General features: G+C 31.2%; 1 protein-coding gene and 1 non-coding gene across 2 annotated transcripts; one reads left to right on the forward strand and one right to left on the reverse strand.

Annotated features, from left to right (window-relative positions):
* Window positions 1-25472, forward strand: LOC132717785 (gamma-aminobutyric acid type B receptor subunit 2-like). The gene is made up of 19 exons (XM_060701343.1): window positions 1-137; window positions 1478-1658; window positions 3873-4010; window positions 4720-4890; window positions 5237-5344; window positions 7993-8058; window positions 8393-8590; window positions 9408-9516; window positions 10513-10637; window positions 11424-11487; window positions 12788-12871; window positions 13341-13491; window positions 13577-13754; window positions 14061-14162; window positions 14872-14994; window positions 15720-16061; window positions 16537-16624; window positions 20005-20102; window positions 25221-25472. Exons 1-19 carry the CDS (start codon window positions 1-3, stop codon window positions 25419-25421), a joined length of 2664 nt encoding a protein of 887 aa, XP_060557326.1. The 3' UTR covers window positions 25422-25472.
* Window positions 780-861, reverse strand: Trnas-aga (transfer RNA serine (anticodon AGA)). Its single transcript has one exon. It is a non-coding gene; the product is annotated as a tRNA-Ser (tRNA).
* Window positions 25473-25964: the final 492 nt, after the last annotated feature.

The following is a 25964-nucleotide window of genomic DNA, read 5'->3' on the forward strand; positions in this document are numbered from 1 at the left end:
ATGTCACTAGTAAAACTGTGTAAAGACATAGATCTGTGCCACTATCAGCACTTACCAGGCGTGAGATTTACAGTTCCTCTGTGCTATCACGTGATTAGAATTGTCCAAGGATGTGAATATGGTTTTGGATTTCAAAGGTATACCCAGTAGAGAGATTAGTCAAACCGCAAATGTGTCCCACTTGGTCTTGCACTATGTTGGTGGCATTATAATTTGGCAATACATTCAAAGGGTAAAGGCATCCTCTCAACTGTTAAGTTAAAATCAGTTAAAATCATGCACATATTCTGATATTTCGAAGAATTGTAATTTGTGTGTATATATAATCCCAAGAACTATGAAGAAAAAGGTTACTTATTTACAAATCTTAAATGTTTGCATGACTCCGTTAATACATTTTGACAAATCCAAGAGGGATTTTCTTTAATATTAACTTGAATGGTAATAGATGCCAACTGGTTTAGCTGTTTAGGTATGCTGTATTTAAAACAAAATTATTGGAGCTACAATGTAGGAATAAAATTAAATTACTATTACCTACTAAAACACGAATGTTTTTGAGTGTGACTGATACACAAACAGAAACAATTAACAAATGTTTAAAATGAGCAATGCTTATCGTTATTGCAATATATCATTTGGGGGCCTGCAATTAGTTCACGTATATCAAAGTTTGTTTGTGTTGATATAAAACAATGCACATTTCATTTATTAAAATGATAACAAAAGGAATATGCTAACGTATGTGTGTAAAATAGTGTAACAGTGTAAAATTTAATCGTTGTGGGCAGGATTCGAACCTGCGCAGGAAGATCCCAATGGATTTCTAGTCCATCGCCTTAACCACTCGGCCACGACAACTTCATAGATTGGATTGCTGAATTAAACTCTCCATTTTTACAGTTTTAAGAAAAACTACAATTTGGGTTTGTTTTCACCCGCCACCGGAAAGAGACCATAATATGGACGAGCATTAGAAAAAATCTACAGATGTGCTCCATTTCTAATATCATTCATGTATTGTAGCTTACTTCTGTCACAATAAGGTATTGCTGTGAAATTATACAGCATATTCATGAATAATACAATCATTTTTGATATTTTGCATGTTCTAGTGAAATAAAGAAAAGAAGTATTTCAATAAACATCATATGCTTAGCAATGGCTATTAATGTGACTAGATATTAATTGAAATAAGAATTAACCAATCGTTTAGCGAACGCATGTGCGGTTCCTTTGATTTCAAATATATATAAGAAATTGCTATTGAGATTCTTCCAATATTAACAGAAGAGACTGACTCGCTCATTCATTCAATTTTATTTCTGGATTGAAATAATCTATTTCTTATGAAATAATTAAATGCATTTCGGATTGATGAAATTTACTTTTAAATCTTCAGTTGCAAGTGTCATGTAAAATATCTCGCCATGAAATCAAAGATTATTTTGATAGTATTAATGTTTTTCTTAATCAGTATCAGTTTAGGCAAAAAGAAGCCACTGTACATTGGAGTTTTACTAGAGCTATCCGAAAGTTGGTACGCAAAATACACCAACTTTTTCCCAATTATGTTTGACGATGCATTTAAAAGAATTTATAATAGGTCAGATATTCTTGAAGGATATGAATTCAAAATGATAATAAGGGATACAAAGGTAAGACTTTGGTTATTATTTGGTGCGTTCGTTCGTCGGGTCGTCCGTTCGTTCGTTTGTACAATCGTTAGTTAATGGGTAAATGCATATGACTGAGAAACAAAAATCTTAACTTTTATTGATGAATAAGATGCATTTTAACATTGTTTAAGGTGAAAAGACTTAAAGTATATAAAGCTATATCGGATGAAATATTCCATGAAAATGAAAAAAAAAACATTAAAATTAACCATATGGTGGTATCTTTAATAATTCTTAAAAACTTTGTAACATAGAATATCTATATTACATTTAATATAACATATATTTTACGTAAACAGAATAAAAAATATTATGATGCTATTTAAGCAGGTTTTTGTGATGATTTCATGCATGCCTTACTCGCTTTCAATAAAAAATACTGACAAATTTCTTTCATTCTGTTCATTTTAATCAAAATTAAAACAATACTTTTACGACACTAAGACAACACATATGCAACTAATTCATTATAAAGCATCAATATCATAATTATTCAGTCATTGATTATTCATTTAATGGCAGTACTTTCAGCAGAAAAAAAAGCGTAAAAATCAACGTAAATGAAATAATGTAATATGATTTTACCTATACTATGGTACTAGTTAGATTAACTTGAAATCAAAATAAATGACATTTAACCGTATTTTACTGAAGTAAACCATGTGTTTAACATATGTTTGGCACACCATATGTTTTCCTTATGTAAAACATAATATTATATTATTTATGTGCACTATATGTAAAACATACGGTGCGCATTTCTTGGAGACACCATATGTTTCTAACCATATGAAAAACATGTGTTATTCATGGTACCTATATGTAAAACATATGAAAAAAAATTAGTCTGCACCATATGTAAAACATTAGTATTTGTGCTTTTCTTGGAGATAATATATGTTTCTTACCAAGTGTTTTACATACGTTTAACATGGGGTGCATCTTTACGTGTATATTTAAGAAATGTTTCAAGTTTACAAATTGTTTGATCTCAGTATGTTCTTCAAGGTGTATGCCATCAGTTAATCCAGATTATTCAATGAAAAATCAGGCTTAAAAATAAATGTATTTAGGTCTTAATAAGAGTTATGCGATATAAGGTTTAAGTAATAATTTACATGTTATGTGCGACTTATGACTGATTTATAGCAGACTTTATCAACATATTTTTACTGCATGACTGACGTAGTTAGGTCTATTTTTGCATATTTCGACCAATATTGGTTATTAACGTGAATTGCAAGATTAAATTATTTTAATTGTTTACCTTTAAATACTTTGACAAGATTTTCAAGAAAAATGGCATGAATCGGTCAAAAGTTCAACAATCGTTATACATGTAGTGTCTAATTTAAGTTATTGGTAGTGCAATGCTATGTGAGCTAAAAAAAACAACAAGAGATCCCCTATTGATAATAAACATTAAGATGTTCAAGGGCTGTGGTTTCCTGAGGTTTTTAATTGCTGAGTAGTTTTCTCAAATACAAAACTCATGAAACTATTTTTGTGATGCTTGCAAAAGTTCTTGAAAGCTTCTCGTTGGTACGACTTCCTGTAGTGCGACATGAAAAACAAAACATAGAAATCATGTGATTTTAATTCATTATTCTATCGCACATCATATTTTTCCCATATTAATTAAACAGAAAAGGACAAATCAGTGCATTATTATTGGGTATATCCGTGCCATACAAAAGAATGTTTTTCACGGTAAATGGCATAAGATGTGACGTCAATATATGAAAATGACGTCGACAAAAAAAACTTCGCTGAATGTGCTTCATAGAAGAAATTAAATGAGTGTAGGTCAAATATTGACTTTATTACACGAGTTGAATATTATATCATTTTATTCAACAAATTTCACAGATTTAGTAATGATGCTAGATGAATATAATAATAACTGTTCACAGTTCTTCAATGACGTGCAAATGGTGCATACCTAATCGAATTCTAGCACGGTTTTAAAATATTCCAATATCAAACAGATAGCACAATCAAGTGCATTATTTCAATATAATATCCACAGCATAAAAATGAATGCTTACACGTCAGATATATAATATATACCTTGCTTAAAGAAAGCTACCATCAATCGATGTCACATGCGTTTGTCAAATTCTGAAATAAATATCCATTTAAATGTTAAGTTAAGAATGGATATTGAATAATTCTTTATTATCGACGTGACAGGGTAAAGCAGGCCTAGCAGCAAGACGACTTACTGAAATGATTGAGGAGGACCCACCAAAAGTTGCAATCATTGGACCAACACTGTCGTATTCTCTCACAGTAACCGGTCAAATAGCACCATTCTATAACATCATAGAGGTATAATAATCTTTATATGTATAAGTTTCATATAAACATACAGAATGAAAGTTGTATGATATAATTAATTACCAGTTTGCATGATCTTAGAATATGAACTAAACACAAAATTTCACATTCCACTGTTTTGTCAGTTGACTGACGTACAGTAGAACAGTATGGCAGACAGACTGACAGCAAAGTAAATTCTACATGACTCCCCCTAACCCTAAGTGGTTGGGGCATAAAAAATGACAACCATTTTTTCAAATGTTGGCATCTTTATTTTTCTCAATATTGAGCTGCAAGAAATCCAAATTTGAGCCGCGTTATGACAAAACCAACATACGCTTACAGACCCTATAACAAGTAAGGAAACTGATAGCGAACAGCATAGATCCTGATCAGACTGCGCGGACGCGCAGGCTGGTCTGGATCCATGCTGGTCGCAAACCCATTATGTTGGTTTTGTCGTGACGCGGCTCATTTCAATTTTATATCCTTAACTGTGCTTAAAAGAAAATAAAAACAAGCAAAATCCCAGATGCACGACTAAACATGCTTACCAACATTTCTCGCTAAAGCTCGCCATGATACACGATCTCGCTCATTGGATAAACCTTCTTTATCCCGACATCAACCGTGTATTCTCTATATCTATAATTGCTGGATAAAGAATTTATAAAATATTAATTGCTTAGTTTCGATGCAAATGATTATTTAATTCCAGCTGTCGTATATAGCTATAACAGCCACTACTGTAGACCGCGACTTATTCTCCACGTTGTTTAAAGTAAATCAAGTCACAGATGCATTTAACCCGTTACGAATAAAAGTGATGAAATATTTCGGATGGACAAGAGTGGGTACCATGGTATATCAGGAAGAAGTATCATTTTCGGTAAACATTATGCAACTTATGTATATTATATTAACGTGTATATTATCTTTAAGTTTTACACTGCACTAAATATAACTATATATCTACATCAATGCAATTTATCTGATTGAATTATAACGATAAGAGAAGATTGAATGAATAATTACTTCTTAATATTTTGGTAAAAGTATTATTTATTCTACAACAGAGATAAAGAGCATCAAAAGTAAAACAATTATGTAAGGTTATTGTGTAGAAGTACTATTGTTACTTTGTTTCAATGTTATTCAACGACAGTAAGCATGTTTTATCATGCTTTATAACAAATATAAGGAAGGATAGCATTTTTAAAAAGACTCTCTTTCAGCAAATTGCGAATTTCCATAATCTTCTCCGTGACAACAACATGACTTTGGTGACGTCAGCTGTAATGTCATACACCAGCAATTTCAAAGATATTCTTAAAAGTTTCAAGGTAACTTTGCATAGTTATATTATAATTACTCATAAACTTGGATTGTCCTAAATACATGTAAATTTAATGTTGTTGTAAATTTTGATTGTGCAATTAGTGAAAAAAGTGTGTTTTTTTTATCTGTTTTATCTCACGCCAATTTTTTCAGCAATTATTTTGTAAAAAGGATCATTAGCATAGTTTTCCTTCTTCCATCATAATTTATACTGCTGTTTGTGTATGTAATAGTATGTATGTATTGTTGTTGTTTGGTGCTTTTCTTTGATTTTTCCACAACTATAAGTTAGAAATTATAGCCTTTGTAATAATGTACGAAATATCACTAAAATACAATAACAATTACTACAACATTTATAGTCAAAATGTTATCTCAATAAATATCTTTTATGATTTACAATTTTTCTGTGTAATCAATTCTAGCGCATTACTTTTATTTACCTTCACCATTGAATTTTAAAAACATCATATCATCTGAGATAGAAATGGCATTCGAGAGTTATACAAACTAATATAATGTATTTCGATGTAATAAGCTTACTTTATTTCATATAAATACTAAGTGACTCTACCTTTGTACAAGTGAGAAAAATCTTCAAAATTGTCTAAACAAATGTGTAAAAAATCTTCAAAACAATAACTTATATCAAATTAAATGTATAACAGTGAAATAAGAATCACGGTTTAATATACCAAGATTGGTATATAATTATAGTCATTTTTATAATGTATTTATCAACCAATCTCCGTACAATGAAGGCTACAACTGTGGCAATTCCTTGATTTTACCTAAATTATTGCGGATGCACAATCTCGAACTTCTAAATTCCCAAGGTGTTACTTACTGAATCACGTAGCAAGTGCCCTAAGATAACTTTACATAATCAGAAATTTTGCAAATTATATTAACCACTGTACTTTTGAAAAAAAAAACAACGTCTTTTACATTTTCTGAACTAACGCCATACCCGTAAAAATACGGTCTAGTAAGATGAAAAGTTTCTACAGTAAAAGTTTACAAAATGGTATAGAAGATGCTCTTTTGCTGTTGTTGTTGTTTTTTCAGTGACAGATCATTAGTAAACATCATTAGGTGAAATTTAAGATTCAAGATATTTTTCATGAGAATATCATGTTTCTGTTTGTTTTCCTCCAGGAAATCTGGCGAAATAAACATAAAAATAACTAAAGACATAATTAAGGACATAATTAAGGACAATTTTCAATTTTCCTGGAGAAGAAATGTTCTCTTGAGAAAATAAATGATGGTATAAATTTAGATTTAAGGCTTAACATAAACGAAATATTAGATAATTTTCAAGAATACTGTTGTGTAAAACAACTAAAGACTCTTCTGTAAGTAACGGTCTTTTTTTTTTTACTTTTGTCTAGTTGAACTAGTTTTGATTTCAAGATATCATTAACATTAATACCATTCATAATCGACTTCTGCAGCTACAGCAATAGCAACAAGAATAACAATAACATATGTATGGTCACTATGAGCAGCAGCAACAGCATGGTTCAAGAAAAGTAGCAAAAAATATGACCGGCACAGATAAACTTTTATAATATATAGGAATCATTGAACCTGTAATCCACTTTGTATTGCTAAAATTATTTTCATATCTTGTATTGGATTTTTTTTGTATAAATTTACACACTCACGTGGTTTTGCATTTTCACATCTTAATGCGAATTTTTACATCTTGTTTTGCATGTCAACACTTTGCTTGCATTTTTTTCAATTTTTACATCTTGTATTGTATGTCAACACTTTGTTTTGCATTTCTTCAATTTTTACATCTTGTTTTGCCTTTTTACACGTTGTCTGTTTTCTTGTTTTTCTTTGATATTTTTTGTTCCACTTCTGTTTGTACTTAAACATCTTTATTTGCATTTTCACAACTAATATTTTTGTAAGATGTTTGACAAATTATGTTGCTTTTTACATATTTTGCATAACAGTTTCATTTATTGTATAACATTTTACAACTTGTATTGCATTTTGTTAGATATTTGTATTCTTACCTCTTCTATTGTATTTTCATACTGTTTTGCTTTTTCAAAACTTGTATTTCATTTTCATATTTTATAAGATAAAGTTTGTGAATAATGGCAGCATCGTTTTACAGATTATGTTAATTAATGATGCTTAATAATTTGGTGAGAAAGCTCGAACAGATTTACCACTCCTTTTATTTATCTTAAATGTGGTTCCAAAAAGTGAAAATGAATTCTAATTACTTTGTTTTCAAACGGTTAGTGACATTATACCAATCCAAGAGTATATAGTGCGCGAACGGATGAAAGTCAAAATATATTTACATTTGCAATAATTCATTTAAATTATCGTATGAACGATAAAAAAATCACCTGACAAAATGAAATTTCTAAAAAGTTCATCGGAATTTACCTATAAGGTTCAATTTATAAAAAATAGTTTGGCATGTTTTTATATATAGGCAGATTAATATTTTATTCAAAACATTTTTCAATTTCAATTGTTGGTCTATCACCGTTATAACAGTCAATCTAGTGAATTCAGCTAAACTTCACAAAGAAAAAATGATCATAATGTCACGTTAAACGAAAACAATAATGAATAAATTATCAAATGGAAAACAGACCTTGTCCCTTTCATGTTTCAGCAATTTGGGGTGAGAATCATTATCGGCGCATTTAGAACTGAGGTAGCACCGTACATATTCTGTGAGGTAAATTTTGAAAATTATATGGTAACTCTGATCAGGCTGATCTTTCTCGTGGTATAATGATTTCTTTTTATAGGATAGATGAAGAATGATCACAAGCTTCTCGAATATCTGTATTATAACATAGTATTTTATAAAACTTGTAACATTACAATTTATTTGTATCCAAAGATTATGCATCAGTTTCAGACATTTCTTATCTGTATAGAATTTACGAAAAATATAGTTTCAATCCAATTACAATATAATTATTTTCTCTGATGTCTTTCTTAATTTGTTGCTGACTTGAAAAAAGTAACATTTAATATAGCAAACTGTATTCATGTCATGCATTCAGGCGTACCATCAGAAAATGTACGGTCACAGTCACGTATGGATACTTACCGGACCGACCATGTTCAAAGGATGGATAGACAATGCAAATTTCGATAAGATAGGATGCACAAAAGAACAATTGATCAAGGCAACTCAAGGGTATTTCACAACTGACTACCAGCGAGACGGTGACTCTACCAAAACAACAGTATCTGGACAGGTACCCCAGCTTTTGAAAGTTAATCCGTTGAAACATGCATGACTATAATTTAAGATGTTAAGTTAAGGACACATTATTCCTTAGAAACATTTGTTTTAGAAAGGACAAATATGAGTTTTATTACTTTATCTTAGAGCGTGTTAGTTTGTTATCACCTGACGAAAGGAGCGCTGAATGTGAAATTATTTGTCACAAAAATAGCAAAATGAAAACAAAGTAGTATTTGATTTCCATACAAAATGCTTAATCACTAAAATTTGTACTAACTGCCAAAATGCATCAGAAGTAAATAAGATTGTTTATGTTATAATGTTATAATGTTAATATGTTATTTTATACATGTATCTGGAAACAATAACAGAAAATATTATTTTTTTCTGAAAAAAAAAAGAAACAAACATAAAAGCATTTCTGGGGTATAATGGACCCATAAAGTTGAATAAGAAAAAAGAAGATATTTTTAAAATATTTTGTTACAAGATTGGATTGAACTATTTTTATTTTAAGGTTATGAATGCAACCACCCTTGCACCTCGTAGCCGGTTTTAGCAGGGCTCTACATTTTTAATGAATATTCAATGAATAAAGAATAATCCGCATACAATTATCATTGTGAATAGTATTGTTAAAGGTCTAGGACGTTTAGTCTAAATTGTAATGTTTTGAACGAACATCGAAATACAGTATAGTAAAATCATGTTAATAATTTGACAAATTGTTTATTGGTTAGAAATCTTATTTGTTATTTAGACATTTAAAAAATCGTAACAGTTGTTGAAGGTAGAATGACCTGTTGCATATTTGTTTTAATTTCAAGACTTGGGAACAAGCCGTAAATGATATTAAAGTACTAGCAAGCAGCACAAATTTTTCTTTGTCGTCGTCATTAACCTGGATTTATGACACGCCATGGGCACTTGCTTTAGGTTTGTATATTATCACCTTTGTATCCTTTATGAATGGGTCACACTACTTTTCTTACATCCTTAGATTTTTTCTAAAATATTTTTTTTCTGTAGGCAACACAAATATAAGACAATCTTCATCCAAAATGACAAAGGTGAAGTAATAATTGTAAATAAATTTTAAGCAAGCTTTGATTTATTGACATGAATATTAAATAACACAAGTATGATCTGATATTAAAGACTTTCTGTTTTACATTTCCCTTTTCCGCCATTTTAGCCGAATAAGAAGAGCATCGAGTTGGTAATCTACGGACGCCGGTTTGATCTTTGGATGACATGACAATTGATCTTGGAAATTTAGTCTAATGGTCATTTGTCTCTCACCGCTAATTCAAACCAGACCAAAAATGTGTTAAAATAGGCGTTGAAAACAAAACATGAAAAATAAGCGAACATAGTTCGTACATGTTTATTATATAACATGGTTACAGTTGTTTTGAAACTATTACAACGCTTGTCTACATGATGAATTCTTGCTAATGATGGACAAACCACTTTTGAATAGGAAACATATATGCATGGAGATAGTGTTATTTTTTATTCCTTATAAAACTGCTAAACTGCAAACATACAGTTAATATCACCAACGTAAAACATTCCTTTCATCCCTTGTATTTATTATGCGTAGGTACGTATGAACAATTTGAATAAACAACAAACAACGTATTTGTTTGGCAATCGTGAATTCATGAAGATGAAATTGTGAGTTTGTGAACTCCATATGTTGAAAACGTAATACATGAAGTTAAAATTGCGAATTCACGAAGATGAAACAGGGAAGTCATGAGACCGGTCTTTCGTAATCATGTGCTTATTTATATTTTTCAAATGTTTGTATGCTGTATTTACATAAATCAATTAAATAACTTGGTTTTTTATTCAATATTTATATTCACGTTTGATGAATGAATACACTTATTATTGCCGTAATGGTCTGTTTATCTTTTCTTGAAGGCCTCAACAACAGTATAAAGTATTTAGAGGCGTCTGGACTAGAGTTACACAACTATAACTATAGCGACAAATACTTGCAGGCCGTGGTTAGAGGAATGAAAGAGGTGAAATTTCAAGGAATTTCGGTAAATCTTTCATTTACGTTCATACCTCATTTTTCTTCTTTTTTTTCCTTATTAGTGTTATTTAAACAAACCACACATATAATGTGCATAACGATTAAAAGGTTAATAACTATTGTTTCCCCATCACAAAGATATCAAACTACCGATCTGTATAGTTTGATACCGCATTGAGGATGTTAAGCAAGACCAGACTTAAATAAATATTTGAGATTTTTATGCGATTTGATTGAGGTCAATACGCCAAATTTCAGATAACTGCTCTCTACTGTTTTCCAGTATAATCATTTAATAGTGCAAAATGACCTTAAAATGGAACGGATGGAGCGGTTGAACGTGTTCAGCCCAAATCTTTCGACTCAAATTGGGCCGATATTTGCACTAAATATCGATTTGTTATTGAATTTTCATTTCTTTGTGATTTTTAAGTGCTTAAGTTTATCAATGTAAGATTTTCAGACATTATGTATTTATGCTTTGTAACCTAAATGGCCTTTCCTTAAGTTTATTTATGATGCAATGTAAGCTTATTGCCAAAAGGTGTAAAACTCATTTGCTCACGCGCAAGTAGAGATGGCGTCTTCTAGAGCGTATTTCTCAAATGCAACTTAGAAGTCTTAATAAATGATGCCCCTGATAAATAAAAATGACGAAATGATGATATTTGATCACGTCACTTAAACGTGATAAGTTTATCAATCTGTAGTTATAAAGACTGGTTGGCAGAAAATAATTCAGATTCAAAGGGCTTAAAATTAAAAAAAATGAAATTATATTTTATGATTTTAGGGCCCAGTCGCATTTGATAAGACGGGAGGTCGTATAGGAGTGACCTCCTTAAAGCAGCATTTCTGTAAGTTTAAAGTGTGTATTGTATCTTTACATAAAATTTATCAATTAGTATTATCTTAAAATTCAAGGATCTTAGTAAATACGTGTTATTTAATTGTGTTAATCATTGATCTGCTCAATTGCCTGATTGGTTTTGATTGACACTTCCTGAGGTTGATTAATTATAGTTGTCAACTGCCTTGCTTGATAAATTTTCATTGTCATTTTCTGTGCTTTATTGTTATTGTTAATTGGTAATTGTTATCGGAAAATTATATCATCTTTGAGCGCCTTGTTATAGAATAATGCTATGATTTAGTTCAATTGCGCAATAATTCAGTTACGAAAAATATGAAAAACAAGATAAGCAAAGAGGGGCGGCAATGAACGCATCCCCAATCACAGGTCCACCGGCAATAAGCAAACAGGACGGAGCACACGAGCAAAAACGGACGGGATATCATTAAAACAATTCAAAAACCTGGAAGATTCACAGCATTTAAACGATAATCTATACCTTTTATAATTTGACATATTAAATGATGATTTTAGCTTCCTTAGTGTGGATTAAGAGGCTTTATGTTAAGAAAGTTTAACAAGCGTAGTCATTTCATAATATGTAAACATAAAATAAACTGATCAAAAAATATCATGAAAGCAATCAAGCAACCGAGCGTCATATTGTTTTTAGAATTCTTTTATGTAAGATGACTTAAGAAAACAACACTACTAAGACCCGATTTATTTTAAGCTAAAAAACATAGTTGCAAACTTTGGACCTCAAATCCGTATTTCTGTGCACGATATTTATCAACACAAAAAGGATTGAAAAATCAGAAATTCATTTTGTGTCTTACACACGTGCTTAAATATAAACTCACACAATAAAATTTCCACTTAGTTCTGGAAAAACATATTTCGAAATGTAAACTCAAGGCATATTTGGTATCAAATTGTGCAAAAATGTACTGGCAGCACATACAATGTTATGCTTTATAACATTTTTCTTGAAGTAGGATATTCTGTGATCAAGAACTTAGTAAGTCAATATCAGAAGGTTTTATATCCTCTGAGCATTTATCATTTTAATATCATTGGTGTTAACAATTAAGGGAGAAATATCTGATTCCTGTCTTATAAATTAAAATATATGAACACTCGTTCGAATAACTTATAAAAGCTTTCGGCGATATGTATTATCAAGACAATAAGTTTCAATGATCTAAATAGTATAATATATTATAGAAGTTGACGCCGACAAATATCTATCAAGACAAAAAAATAATGGTTTACATATTCTATAACTTTTTAATGTGATATAGATGAAGGTGAACGTAGAGTGGCATGGTATGACCCCAGCAGTGATGTTTTAACTTGGCTTATGGACAGTAATTCGCTTTGGGAAGGTAAAGTTTCTTTTAGTATATAAAAAAGGACTTCTAGACCAGTCATCTGTCAGAACATAAGATATAATTTATGATATTTCATTTATTTAATGGTATACTCTATTAACATTGTATAAAATTTTATTTTAGGTATAATGTAATCTGCTCAGACAAAGTAGAGGAAAACCCCATATTTTCAACTTTATAATTATATTCATGTGCTTTTATACGTTTCTTTTAGTAAGGGAATAATTTAAGTCGAGGTGAAATAAAGATTTTAACAAGCAAACCGGTCTTTAAATTTGTCATTGCAATTCTTTATTACATTTAAAAATGACAGATTTGTTTGTGAAAAACACTTAAAAATTAATGATGAAATAACCTTAAACTTTATTCATGACCTATCAAATATTTACAATTGTTTGACTGAAACATTTTTTTTTCTGGTGTTGTCCTTTTCATTTAAATTGTTTTAAATTTTTAATTACAGGAAGCGAAATTCCTTTGGACAGATTCACATACCAAGATGTTCTTGTTAAACCATGCTTGACGTCGTTTGGTTTCGTTGTGGCACTGAATTGTCTCGGCTTTATTTTATCCTTCATTTTCTTGATTTTCAATATCTACTACAGAAGAAACAGGTAATGCTTCATTTTATGTGTTTGGTGTAACAGCTTTTGACCTGTCTGTTTTCACTTCACGTTAACAAACGATGGATTAAATTAGAATGAAGTTTTGTGTGTATTCTCATTTTTTCTTCTTCCTCAGAGCCATTAAAATGTCAAGCCCTATGGTTAACAACGTAATTATTGTTGGCTGCTTGCTGATATATCTTGAAATACTGGTAAAGGGGATTGCTTTCTATAGGAACCAGATTGACGGCATCGGAAATAGCTTTTGCACGGTTTGTCTTCTTGTCTTATTTTGTCTTTTATACACATGGTGTATGTAAATAATTTCATTACCAGGTTTTAATAACAATCTTCACAGAAATGCTTTAGATGATTTTTTGCTGAGAATGAATGTTAACACTAGTTCTAAATGTGCTTTAAATTTATGATAGGTGTTAAGTTTAAGTATCAAACCCAAAACATACCCCATTCTTGACATATTTCTTAATTTTGATCTTAACAACAAAATAAAAAAAGAATATTGCATTACTGTATTTTGGTTGTTGAAGATATTTGTAAATATATCCATTCATTTTCAGATTCAAATATGGCTTCTCTCGATAGGTTTCACTTTATTGTTTGGAGCTATTTTCTCAAAGACATATCGTGTGTATGTCGTGTTTCGGGATCATAATATGAAGGTACTTGGTGTTTGTGTTTGTTTGTTTTTTGTTGTTTTGTTTTTCATTTGTAAGAGTAATGAGTATTCGTAACCCTAAGGACATTTAATACGGAAAAAAGAAAAACTTTCGCAGGCTTAGTTATATTGACGGCTGTGGTAATTTATAGCTACCGCCCACACGCCGTAGCATAAGGTTCAAAGCCTGGAGCATATTTCATTGAGAAATATTTTCAGAATCCTAGTAATGCTATAGAGCTGCATCACATCCAAGCATAAAGTTTCACAAAAGTTTGAAATAACGATCTGTTTTTAACATGAATTGTAAGCGTAAAGAGGCTTATATTATATCAAGTTCAGATTGACAACGATACTAAAAGTTAAGTTAAATGAATGAATATTTTATCTTAGATGTTTTCGCTCTCCTGTTTATGATATTTAACTGGAAGTCGATGGTTACAATATATGGTATTTCTAACTTCTTTTGTATATAACAAAGTTCATATCATGTCGTGCAAAAGAAATGTTTAAAACTGTTAAAAGTACATAATAAATTGCATTGTTTACAATTAACTATTTGAAACTTCGTTGAGTTACACTTTACTTTCAATCAGCAAGATTGTCAGATGGCTTGGAATTTTTGTTTTAATATACGTATGAACTATCTGAAGAAATATATAATTTATGAAAAATTGTGTGCATAATTTTTCTCTTGCTTTATTTGTATACAGCCAATTAAGGACTATCATGTGTTCGGAATGATTGGAATAATGTTAGTGATTGATGTTATCATCCTTGTACCATGGACAATATTCTTCCCCCTACAGTTAATCAAGGTTACTCGACTGACAATGGTATGTAAATATATCTTAAAGGGATATTCAGGCAAATTAATGACAAAAACGAAGAAATCAAAATTTTGCCTGTGTCTCCCTTTAGCGATTCTTTTATAATCGCGCTATCTAAATCACCCACATGACCAATAGAAATTTCAATAAATAGCGTTCGGAAATTATTGATCATGTTCATTTGATAAAAATTGAGTCAGGCAATCTTCAATTATTGACCAATCACCATTATGATAGCCTTATTTCGTAAAAATATATGGCTAATTAAGATCTATTTGACAGCAAAAAATACCCACTGTGATTAATAAAATAATTATACTTTTAAGACTAAGAATTTCTTACTTTGATGAAGGGGTATACAAATATCTTGTATGCACAAGTTCAGATCTTCCAAAATAGTCATTTTTTATCGTGCAAAATGACGTAAATATCGATTTTAAATTGAATTATGGATATATATATATATTTCTTGTTATATATGTTTCATATATTTCTATTTTAAGTTTACAAATTGATCTGTGTTAAATTAAAAAAAAATATGGCCTTTTGACCACAGAGAAGTTTCTTTAAGGTTAGCTGAACAATATTAGCCATTGTATTAAATAATAAATTGTATTGTTCAAAAGTTAAATCAATTCATAATTAACTGTTAAATATATATAAGTAGTATCGTATTTAAAATGGCATAATGCAAAATAATTTAAAATTGTTAAAATATTTCTTAACTACAGAACAAGAATGATTTCAGCAGCAACATGATATATTCGGAGACATACCTACAATGTTACCATGACAACAGTATGTACTGGCTTATGGTCATGTATATTTACAAAGGTCTTCTACTTGCTTTCGGTGTATTCATTGCATGGGAGACGCGTCACGTGACCATTCCTATGCTCAACGACTCCAAGAATATAGGCGCGTGCATCTACAATGTTGTCGTTGCGTGTATATTCGGTGTCCCTCTGGCACACATGTTACCGATAGAACAGATGACACTGGCATTTACATTGGAATCGTGTCTACTTTTCTTTTGTACGACAAGTACACAATGCATCATATTTTTACCAAAGGTAAAATATTTAAGCATTTAAGTATGAATGATAGATTAAAAGTCACATATATAACGTCCCAAAATTACTTTATTTGTATTTCTTAAGAGCTTTTTTTTTAATTTTTGGTGTACTTTAATAGATTAAAAAAAACTGTTTCTCAATGGCCACTTTCCTGAGTCAGTTTTGTATTCTGTTGCTCCTCAATATTCTGTATAATTTAGAGTGCAACATTTTGCATGTTTAATGACAAATTATTCGACATTATTGCTGGTTTCTTCTAATCAAAAGCATCTAACATGCTCTAAAATCATATCTTAAACGTGATAAAATTTAGACTTGCCTTTTCTAAAGAAGTGAAAATTTATTCGTTTCTAAGATTTAATGTGCCTTTAATATAGTAGCATTCAGAAACGTCATTATGGACGTCATTTACTACGTCATTAATTTTATCATATTATTCAAACATGGTACAAAACTTACATGATCATTGTAGATTAAAGTAAGAAACCAAGTTCACGGGAACTTTGTTCGCCAACAGCAGACGTTAAATACGGCTACGTGTTCAACCTCTAAAACAAATGGTAAATACACAACGATTTGATTTTGTTTGTTAAAGATTATATTTCTTATTATATGTGTTATTTTTTTCCCCACTAGTTTTTACATTGACAAATTTCTGTTTGTCCTAGCATAAAATATCAATTAGTTATTTTTTAATTTCATTAGCTTCAAAAACTATCTGTAAATGTATGTCATTAATAATGCATTCAAAATTGACGTCCAATGACGTCAGGGTCTATCATTTATACAACGTAACTATTGTAATCTTGATTGACTATCATTTTATCTATCTTACCAATTACAAACAAATATTCTTCATTTTTAAAGGTTTTTTAAGTTGTGTGGAATCTCATTTTCACGTCGTAATTTGTGAAGACAATTCATGCAATGAATATATGTGATATTTAACTATGATGAATGAATATATGTGATATTTAACTATGATACATGAATATATGTGATATTTAACTATGATACATGAATATATGAGATATTTAACTATGATACATGAATATATGTGATATTTAACTATGATACATGAATATGTGTGATATTTAACTATGATGAATGAATATATGTGATATTTAACTATGATACATGAATATATGAGATATTTAACTATGATACATGAATATATGTGATATTTAACTATGATACATTAATATACGTGATATTTAAGTATGATACATGAATATATGTGATATTTAAGTATGATACATTAATATATGTGATATTTAACTATGATACATGAATATAATATTGTCACGGTCTAGGCCGTGAGGTAAAACCTTTGGTAGTGTGGTCTCTCAGTAGAGGTTTAATTGCGTAGTCTGTAAAGGGAGTTGATTGGTTCCCAAAGTTTACTTCTATATTAATTACTATTTTATATCTACTTTGCTCACCTATAATTTTAACGGAAACCTAGCTCTACATAGATAAATAAATTCTCTATAACCATTTAAACACTGTTTATTCCAGTAGTATATTGCAAGTTTATTTTGTTTATAAAACAAAGTTACAATAACATAATAATAAATTGTCAACAAATGAGCACAATTGTATTTTTATCATTCAGCAACAGATTCTATACGATAATGTATTAATAAGTAAAAGTTTGTAGTAGAAATCATCAGAGTTTCAAGTCCTATTAATGTTAAAACCGTTTTCTAAGTTATATCTCCCTTAATTTAATGTATCTTAATGTCTAACGCGTGTACCTTCTTTAATAGTCAACACGGAAAAATAGCGTACCAGTGAACCGTGACCAAATTTAACAAGCAGTTAATTAATCTATTTCAAACAGTAAAGTGTTAATAAAAAACGTGTAATAAAGATTAAATATCTAGAAAATAGCTCAGAACTGTTTAATCTGAATAAATAAATCGTTATTTATCAAGAATAGTTTAATTACTTTAGTACGTAAAATTGCAGACGGCACTTATAAATTTTTCCGCTCAAATTTGTATCTCAACAAAACGGGGTTTTGCCTCTGAAGTTCTGGTCAAGACTGAGCCGTTCAGCCAAAAATCCGGGCCCTTTTATACCCAGACAAATCCCAACCAAAATAAAGTGGGTGAAGTGGTTGGTTTACTAAAGTGGTTGTGGTTGGAGCCAAAAAGTGGTTGGTCCGACCAAGAAATATTGGTTGATTTACCAAAACGGTTAGAAATTTAAACATAGACTCTTAGACCTATGGAATAATAAAAATGGACATAGACATTTTGTTACAAATATTACGGCATTATCTTAAACAAGTTATACCTTTTCAATGAAGAACTTTGAACTTTGAACTTTTATTTCAAATTCTACTTTGAACTTTGAACTTTGAACTTTTATTTTCAAATTCTAGGCCTCTGAGAGGCATCAGAACACAACATATTAAACATGAACAAATGACGTAATACAAATTTGCTATATAACATGAACAAATGACATGATACAAATTTGCTATGACTAGATAAACAGAAAATTATCATATCAGACTAAATTTGAGAAATATCAGACAAAATTTGAGCAATATCAGACACTGAGCCATTTCTAACACATAGGTGATAAAAATACATGTTAGCCTTAAGAAACATAATATTATACTACACAATACTATTTACTATCAAAATGTATACATATATTACACAACCTCGTTTATCATTTGAAAACATACATTACTTTCCTGCAATAAAACAGCAAGTTAACAAGCTCGTTTTTGTCTGTAATATTCATTAGCAATGAATATTTCAAAGTATTAGGATTACTAGTATATCTTACTGAAATATATTTACGACGCTCCTGCTTAAAAAAGTCACACACAAACAGGTAATGAAATTCATCCCCTAAAGAGTTTGTATTACATAAATGACATGTTCTTTCATCTCTCGGGATACCAAAGAATCTCCCCTTTTCTATAGGTAATCTATGGTTCGTACATCTGAACTTTAAAATAGCATTAGACAAATGGTAAGGCAAAGTATCTAGATAATTTTCAAAAACAAAGGAATCTTTGTACATTCTGTAATTAAGGCTTTTACTGGACTCAGCCACAAAACTATGCCATTGTTGTAAATATTGATCTCTCAATCTAGTTTTAACAATGTTCTTGAACAATTGCTGTGAAGAAGGTATATTATACATCCAGTAATTTGACATGCCCAGAGAGTCCAATAAATTGTGTACATAATTGATCCAAGGTAGTTTTACATTGTTATCATCACTATACAACTTATAAGAAACATTATACTATCTAGAAAATACACAAAAATCCGATCGCAGAATTTCGTCAATAAATTAGCTGTAGCCGGTCGTCCTCAGTAACGTACCGGAAACAGTTCAAAATGGCATCATGAAGCGAAAGTGGGAGCACGTTTTTCTAAGAAAACGGATCATAACTACAAAAATACATGGAAATAAACATTGTTACTTGGCAAAACAGTGACTTAAATAATTTACAAACAATAACAATAGGATTTATAATCACAGGTAACGAGTGAGAGTGACAATTCCCCTCAGAAGTTAGATTGAACTGCACATCGTGAAAATGGAGGATAAACAAGGAAAACATTGGATAAAATAGAATAGATAAAATCTGGCTCATAACCCGTATACATGGGTTGGTGTTTTGATTTCTAGTAAAACACAGCTCATTATAAGTTTTATGGCTAGAAAATGTCAACATATCCTTACTATTAAAGATTAGAAGAAAAGTAATTTCTCAAGTTCAAGTCAATTAAGGTAAGGAGTTGAGTTCATGCTGTTCAGTTATGTTATAGTTATAGTTGCAAATTTCAGATCACTACAATATTATGTGATATTTAACTATGATACATGAATATATGTGATATTTAATTTTGATACATAAATAAATGTGATATTTAACTATGACCATTTCAATATTCATTATGGACAGTGGTGAATACAGAAATGAAGGCACCAGATCATGATGACAATTCACAAGATGTCGGTCTGAAAAAGGAAAATACAAGATTACGGATGATCGTAGCTAATGTATGTAAAATTGTTGTTCACGAATTAATCAGTGACTTCTTGCTTTTATCTTTTAATAACAAGGAGGTGGGAGGCACGATGGCCTTATATCGTCCAACTGAGATCTATACTGGCATGCGAGCAGTTCCCGTACAAAAATCATAGTTACTTAAACATTATTTTTTATTACACCAAAGTTTGAATTTTACACATCAATATTCGGCTCGTCACACAAATCATGGACATTCCATCATGTTCTTAACATACAATAACCCTTACTTATGAGGCCTCATATGGGGTACCGAAATTATCGATTATTTTGTATGAAGAGAAGTAGTTCCCGTACATAAAATCTAACCCATTAAAATTATACAATTTTACATTATACAATCGGACCTATTTTTCATTTACAATTGTTGAACAGACCATTATCTAAGAGATAAATAGATGTAATTCAGGAAATAGAGCGTAGACTAAACGCGGGTATCTGTTACCCGGTACCGTTACCCCAACGCATTCACATGCAGTAGCATGCTTGTATGCATGACATTTTACGCATCAAAGCCATAAAATTATTTTATATAGTAATATTGGTCAAAATTCTGATAATTAAACAAGTTTTTATCACATTGCCTACTTATCTGTAAACAGGTGGATTAAGTGGAAAACCCTTTAACAAGCCTCACGAGTAAGTATTTTTGCGCATGCGCGCAAGGACGGAATCCCCCAGAGAAAACAAGGTCACGTTTTGACGACGCACAGGTGAAAGTGATTTAAAATGAGACTTTTTATACGTACTGCCGAACTGACACTTAGATTTTGTCTCGTTTATGTATCTGCTTGATTTGAAATGAATTTTTGAAGAATGCAAGTAAAAATCGAGCGTTTAAATGAAAAATACGGGTACTGCTTCTGTACGGGAACTGCTCGCATGCCAGTAGATAGTGAAGTCATTATTCAATGCAGAAGAAATTAAAAGGTCAAAACTTTGAAGAGTCCTTTTTACCGTAGCTTTATGATAAATGAAATTAATTAAAACCCATTTAAAGAAAGTTTGCTGACAGTAATAAATTTTAGGGTTTAAACAGGGTCCATTACAATTTTTGCTCATTTACTTTAGTTTGATCATTTTAAACTTTAAAAATTTTTTTCACATAGGTAAGCAAAAAAAAAAAAAGGACCCCCGAGGGTCCCTTTTGGGTTCCCCGGCATAATTTTTAAAAAAGTTTTTGAAGATCACTAGGCAATACTACATGCAAAATATCTAAGCTCTTGCCAAAATAGTTTCAGAGGAGTAGACTCTTATTTTAGTCTAATTTAAGCTTTTTCTAAACTTATTCATTAGACTGACACCATTTATGAAATTGTTGTAGAGGGTCACCTTAGATCATTCCTGTGATATTTGATTAAAATCCAACATGTGGTTTAGGAAATACCGTTTCAAAAATTATTGACAACGTCCAACACAATGCCTGCACAAAAGCCAAATGTTGAACCTTGGTGGCAATTTGTACGGAAGAGCATTAGTGCCAGGTGTATGTTTTTATTAACTCGAAATTTCGAGTTACTAACTCGAAATTTCGACTAACTTATCTCGAAATTTCGAGTTACTAACTCGAAATTTCGACTTATTATCTCGAAATTTCGAGTTACTTATCTCGAAATTTCGACTTACTAACTCGAAATTTCGACTAACTAACTCGAAATTTCGACTTACTTATCTCGAAATTTCGAGTTAGTAACTCGAAATTTCGACTTACTGACTCGAAATTTCGACTTACACTGCACGACTTTCATTGGTTGCCGGTGAAAGCAAGGATTGAATTCAAGATACTTTCTTTCGTGTTGTAGCTGTTACACATTGACAGAGCACTTTAACATTTATTTAACAGAACAATTTTATAGGGCAAATTGTCCACACATACTGAACATATCCTTCGCTTTTTTGTGGAGGGGGGGGGGGGGGGTGTAAAATCACACTTTCACCATTTCAGTGTTAACCGGTGTTTCTTTTTTCTTAAGCACACATACAACCATCATGTGGAGAAACAACAAGTCCAAAACCAACCCTATTGTAAACTGTGCAATATCATGTGTTAAATAAGTTTTAAATGGCGTGTATACGCCAGTTAGTCTGTCACGTTTCTTTTACTAATAATGTTTTGTAACATTATTCATTATTTACTAACCATACTTTGATTCATATTGTGTTGATAAAAGTTGATAAAAAAGTGATACTTGTTGTTATATATATGTTGGGAATAATATAAAAGCATCCGATTTTACAAGAAATATTGTCAGTCCCAACAATTTTGACAAAGGCCTCAGCACGCCCTATTTTGGCCACGCCGCGATACTTTCCTCAGATGTCCCACACGTGAAAGTATAGGATCGGTTTTTTTACAGGGATGAGAATAATATGATTAGTGAAAAGATATGCTCGAACAGATGGGATACAATACAACGTCTGAAGAACGCCTGAACGTACAAATTAAAGGAAGCCTTGTAATTTTAATGTCGGGTGTGTACATGCCATTACTAAGTTTAAGTTAAATTTCAATAGTTTTTGTCCATGTACCCGGTTCTCCATCTCCATCGTTCAAAGGCACTGCCTACTATATCTTATACCATCTAACTAATAACTTTGGCCATTCTTGTAATGTTAATAAGTCGAAATTTCGAGTTACTAAGTCGAAATTTCGAGTTAGTAAGTCGAAATTTCGAGTAAGTAACACGAAATTTCGAAATAAGTAACTCGAAAATTCGAGTTAGTAAGTCGAAATTTCGAGTTAGTAAGTCCAAATTTCGAGTTAATAAAAAACATACACCTGGCACTAATGCTCTTCCGTAAATTTGATTGTTCTGCTAATTGTATAATATTTCAATTGCTTTCAAGACATTTATACGGAAGAGCATTAGTGCCAGGTGTATGTTTTTATTAACTCGAAATTTCAAGTTAGTATCTCGAAATTTCGAGTTAGTAAGTCGAAATTTCGACTTACTAACTCGAAAATTCGACTTAGTAACTCGAAATTTCGACTTACTAACCCGAAATTTCGACTTATTAACTCGACATTTCGACATACTAACTCGAAATTTTGACTTAGTACCTCGAAATTTGGACTTACTAACCCGAAATTTCGACCATATATCTCGAAATTTCGACATACTAACTCGAAATTTCGAGTTACTTTTCTCGAAATTTCGACTTAGTGACTCGAAATTTCGACTTACTGACTCGAAATTTCCACTTACATTGCACGACTTTCATTGGTTGACGGTGAAAGCAAGGATTGTATTCAAGATACTTTCTTTCGTGTGTAGCTGTTGCACATTGACAAAGCACCTTTAACATTTATTTAACAGAACAATTTTTAGTGTCAAATTGTCCATACATACTGAACATATCCTTCGCTTTTTTGTGGAGGTGGGGGGGGTGTAAAATCACACTTTCCACATTTCCATGTTAACCGGGTGTTTCTTTTTCTTAAACACATACAACCATCATAAGGCACTCCCTACTATATCTTATACCATCTAACTAATAACTTTGGCCATTCTTGTAATGTTAATAAGTCGAAATTTCGAGTTACTAAGTAGAAATCTTGAGATAAGTAACTCGAAATTTCGAGTTAGTAACTCGAAATTTCGAGTTAGTAACTTGAAATTTCGAGATAAGTAACTCGAAATTTCGAGTAAGTAACTCGAAATTTCGAGTTAATAAAAAAACATACACCTGGCACGAATGCTCTTCCGTACATTTATTAGTAAGATACAAATTATTAAGATAATGCTGCACATAACATGTCTAGGCTGATTTGGCGAACAGAATTTGATATGGACGTCCATGTTTTAAAAACTTTGAAAGAAGACAATCTGCCGATTATTCCTGCATATTTTGGTCACAACTGAGTCAGTTGTGTAAGGAAATATATTGTTTTAAAAGATGTTTGACGTCTATATACGATGCACAACTTATGACAGGCACAAGGTGTTGCTCACCTGAGCAAATTGTCCTAATCTGCTCAGGTCAACTAAAAAAGAGAGAGCAATTGAAATATGATCCAATTAGCAGAACACACATTTTATAACAGTCATACTGTATCCTTGCATATCGTGGCTAATTCCTTAAGAGAGAATGTTAAAATCGCTAAAAATACTTTAAAAAAAAAAACAATAAAAAACAACAAGAATATAAGATGCCTTGATTGGGATTTGAACTTCAGAACTTTCGCTTCCTAAACGAGCATGTAACCCTGGACCACGGGGAAATTATTAGAAAACAGTCTGAAGCAAACCACATTAATTTAGGATTAACTTCGAGATATTCACGGTTAACCTGTTGTTTAACACCGATATAAATAATTTAGCAAAAATCTTCGCGCCCAAACAGTCCGACATGTATATAGTATTTCATTACTCTTTGTGTAATACGCGCTGAAGTGTGGCTAAAAACAGCAATTTGTTTACGTGGTTTAAATTATCGGATGCTTAACTTATAAGACCATTACTTAAGGTAGAAATTGTTTATCGTTCGACGACTGCCTAAATTCGTCCCTGACCTAAAGTCTTACTTTTATTTTACAGAAAGTCTAAAAAAAACAAATTTTAATTTAGGCGATCACAATAATCCGGAGCTTTACAAAAATAGCCGAGCAATTTTCATTGAATCTGCGTAATTTGTGATTGTGCTTTATTGACAATTCTATAAGCCAAAGCTACTTTTAAACTTTGAATGTGTTATAATTCGCTATATACTTGTAACATAATAAAAGTATTTCTTTCTTTTACATCGCTAGTTTAAGCTGTTTTGAGAACTACTTTTTGTTGTTAAGATTGTTTGGAGGCGCTGTTCCTGAGATTGAATGTCAGCATTGTATTTCCTTATCTGCTATCAGAAAATATAAGAATAGATTTTAAACACTTTTGCTCATTCATCCTTTAGACTGATGTTTTTCATATTTGGTTGGTAAATATCTTAAGTTGTCCACATTTATGGAGGGATTCGAACTCATAGCAAGATATCAAAAATATGCAATATTTGCACCATGCAAATTTTTTAACCTTTGGATTTCCCGAAAAGTAGGAAAAATAACCATTTTGACAAGAGCATACTTATATCAATATTCTCTACTTCAGGAAGCGATTGCTGTCGCACGGCTACGTAAACAACTTTTACAAGTAACTGGAAATGTCCATTTCTATAAAAGTGGGGACGACTATGTAGTGTGTAGAAGCGAGGGTCTGATGCGCAGGCAAAGTCTAGACGATGATATCGCAGACGATAACACTTCTAGAACAGACGAGAACACTTCCAGAGCATACGACAATATTTCTTAAATCTTTGACTCGCTAGAACCTAACAAAACAACTACAACAAAACATTTTTTCAACATGCCTTATAGGTACTTGCATCATAGTTTGCAGACCTTCTATTAAAAATATGTAAGAGTTAAATCGTAAACCCACACATGTACAGTGGGTAAACTGGATTGCTGGTATTAGTTACCCGCACTCCAGTTACCGAACTGTCTGTCTGGGATAAACATTGATCGGCTACATTTTTTCTGTGGCTTACTTATGATGGCGACAAGGAAAGGGAAAATGGTTTCGATACTCTTAAATTGGTTCATTTTTTCTGGGGTTTCATATTGTGACGAAAGTAAAAGTGTTTTTATTTTTGCTTATGATGCCCTAACGTACAAATCAGATTGTCTCGTGTTTCGATGCTGTTTCTATTAAATGTAAATAAATTGTGATTCAAAGGGTGTTTGAAAGTGGTACATTTTACGGATATGCATGTTTTATCATACTATAATTAGATATATGTTGTTTTTTTTTTCAAATACATAATCTGAACTGTTTATATATATTGCTACATAC

The sequence above is a fragment of the Ruditapes philippinarum genome, unplaced genomic scaffold (assembly GCF_026571515.1).
Source record: "Ruditapes philippinarum isolate M1 unplaced genomic scaffold, ASM2657151v2 ctg7351_1_1_1_1, whole genome shotgun sequence".
Lineage (NCBI taxonomy): Eukaryota > Metazoa > Mollusca > Bivalvia > Venerida > Veneridae > Ruditapes > Ruditapes philippinarum.

What these genes read in the sequence shown, in the direction of transcription:
- LOC132717785 (XM_060701343.1), top strand. Translation starts at nt 1, where the DNA reads ATGTCACTAGTAAAACTGTGTAAAGACATAGATCTGTGCCACTATCAG. An exon ending in CATTCTATAACATCATAGAG is followed by an intron (nt 4,011 to 4,719) that starts GTATAATAATCT and finishes ATTTAATTCCAG; the next exon opens with CTGTCGTATATAGCTATAAC. An exon ending in AGGAAGAAGTATCATTTTCG is followed by an intron (nt 4,891 to 5,236) that starts GTAAACATTATG and finishes ACTCTCTTTCAG; the next exon opens with CAAATTGCGAATTTCCATAA.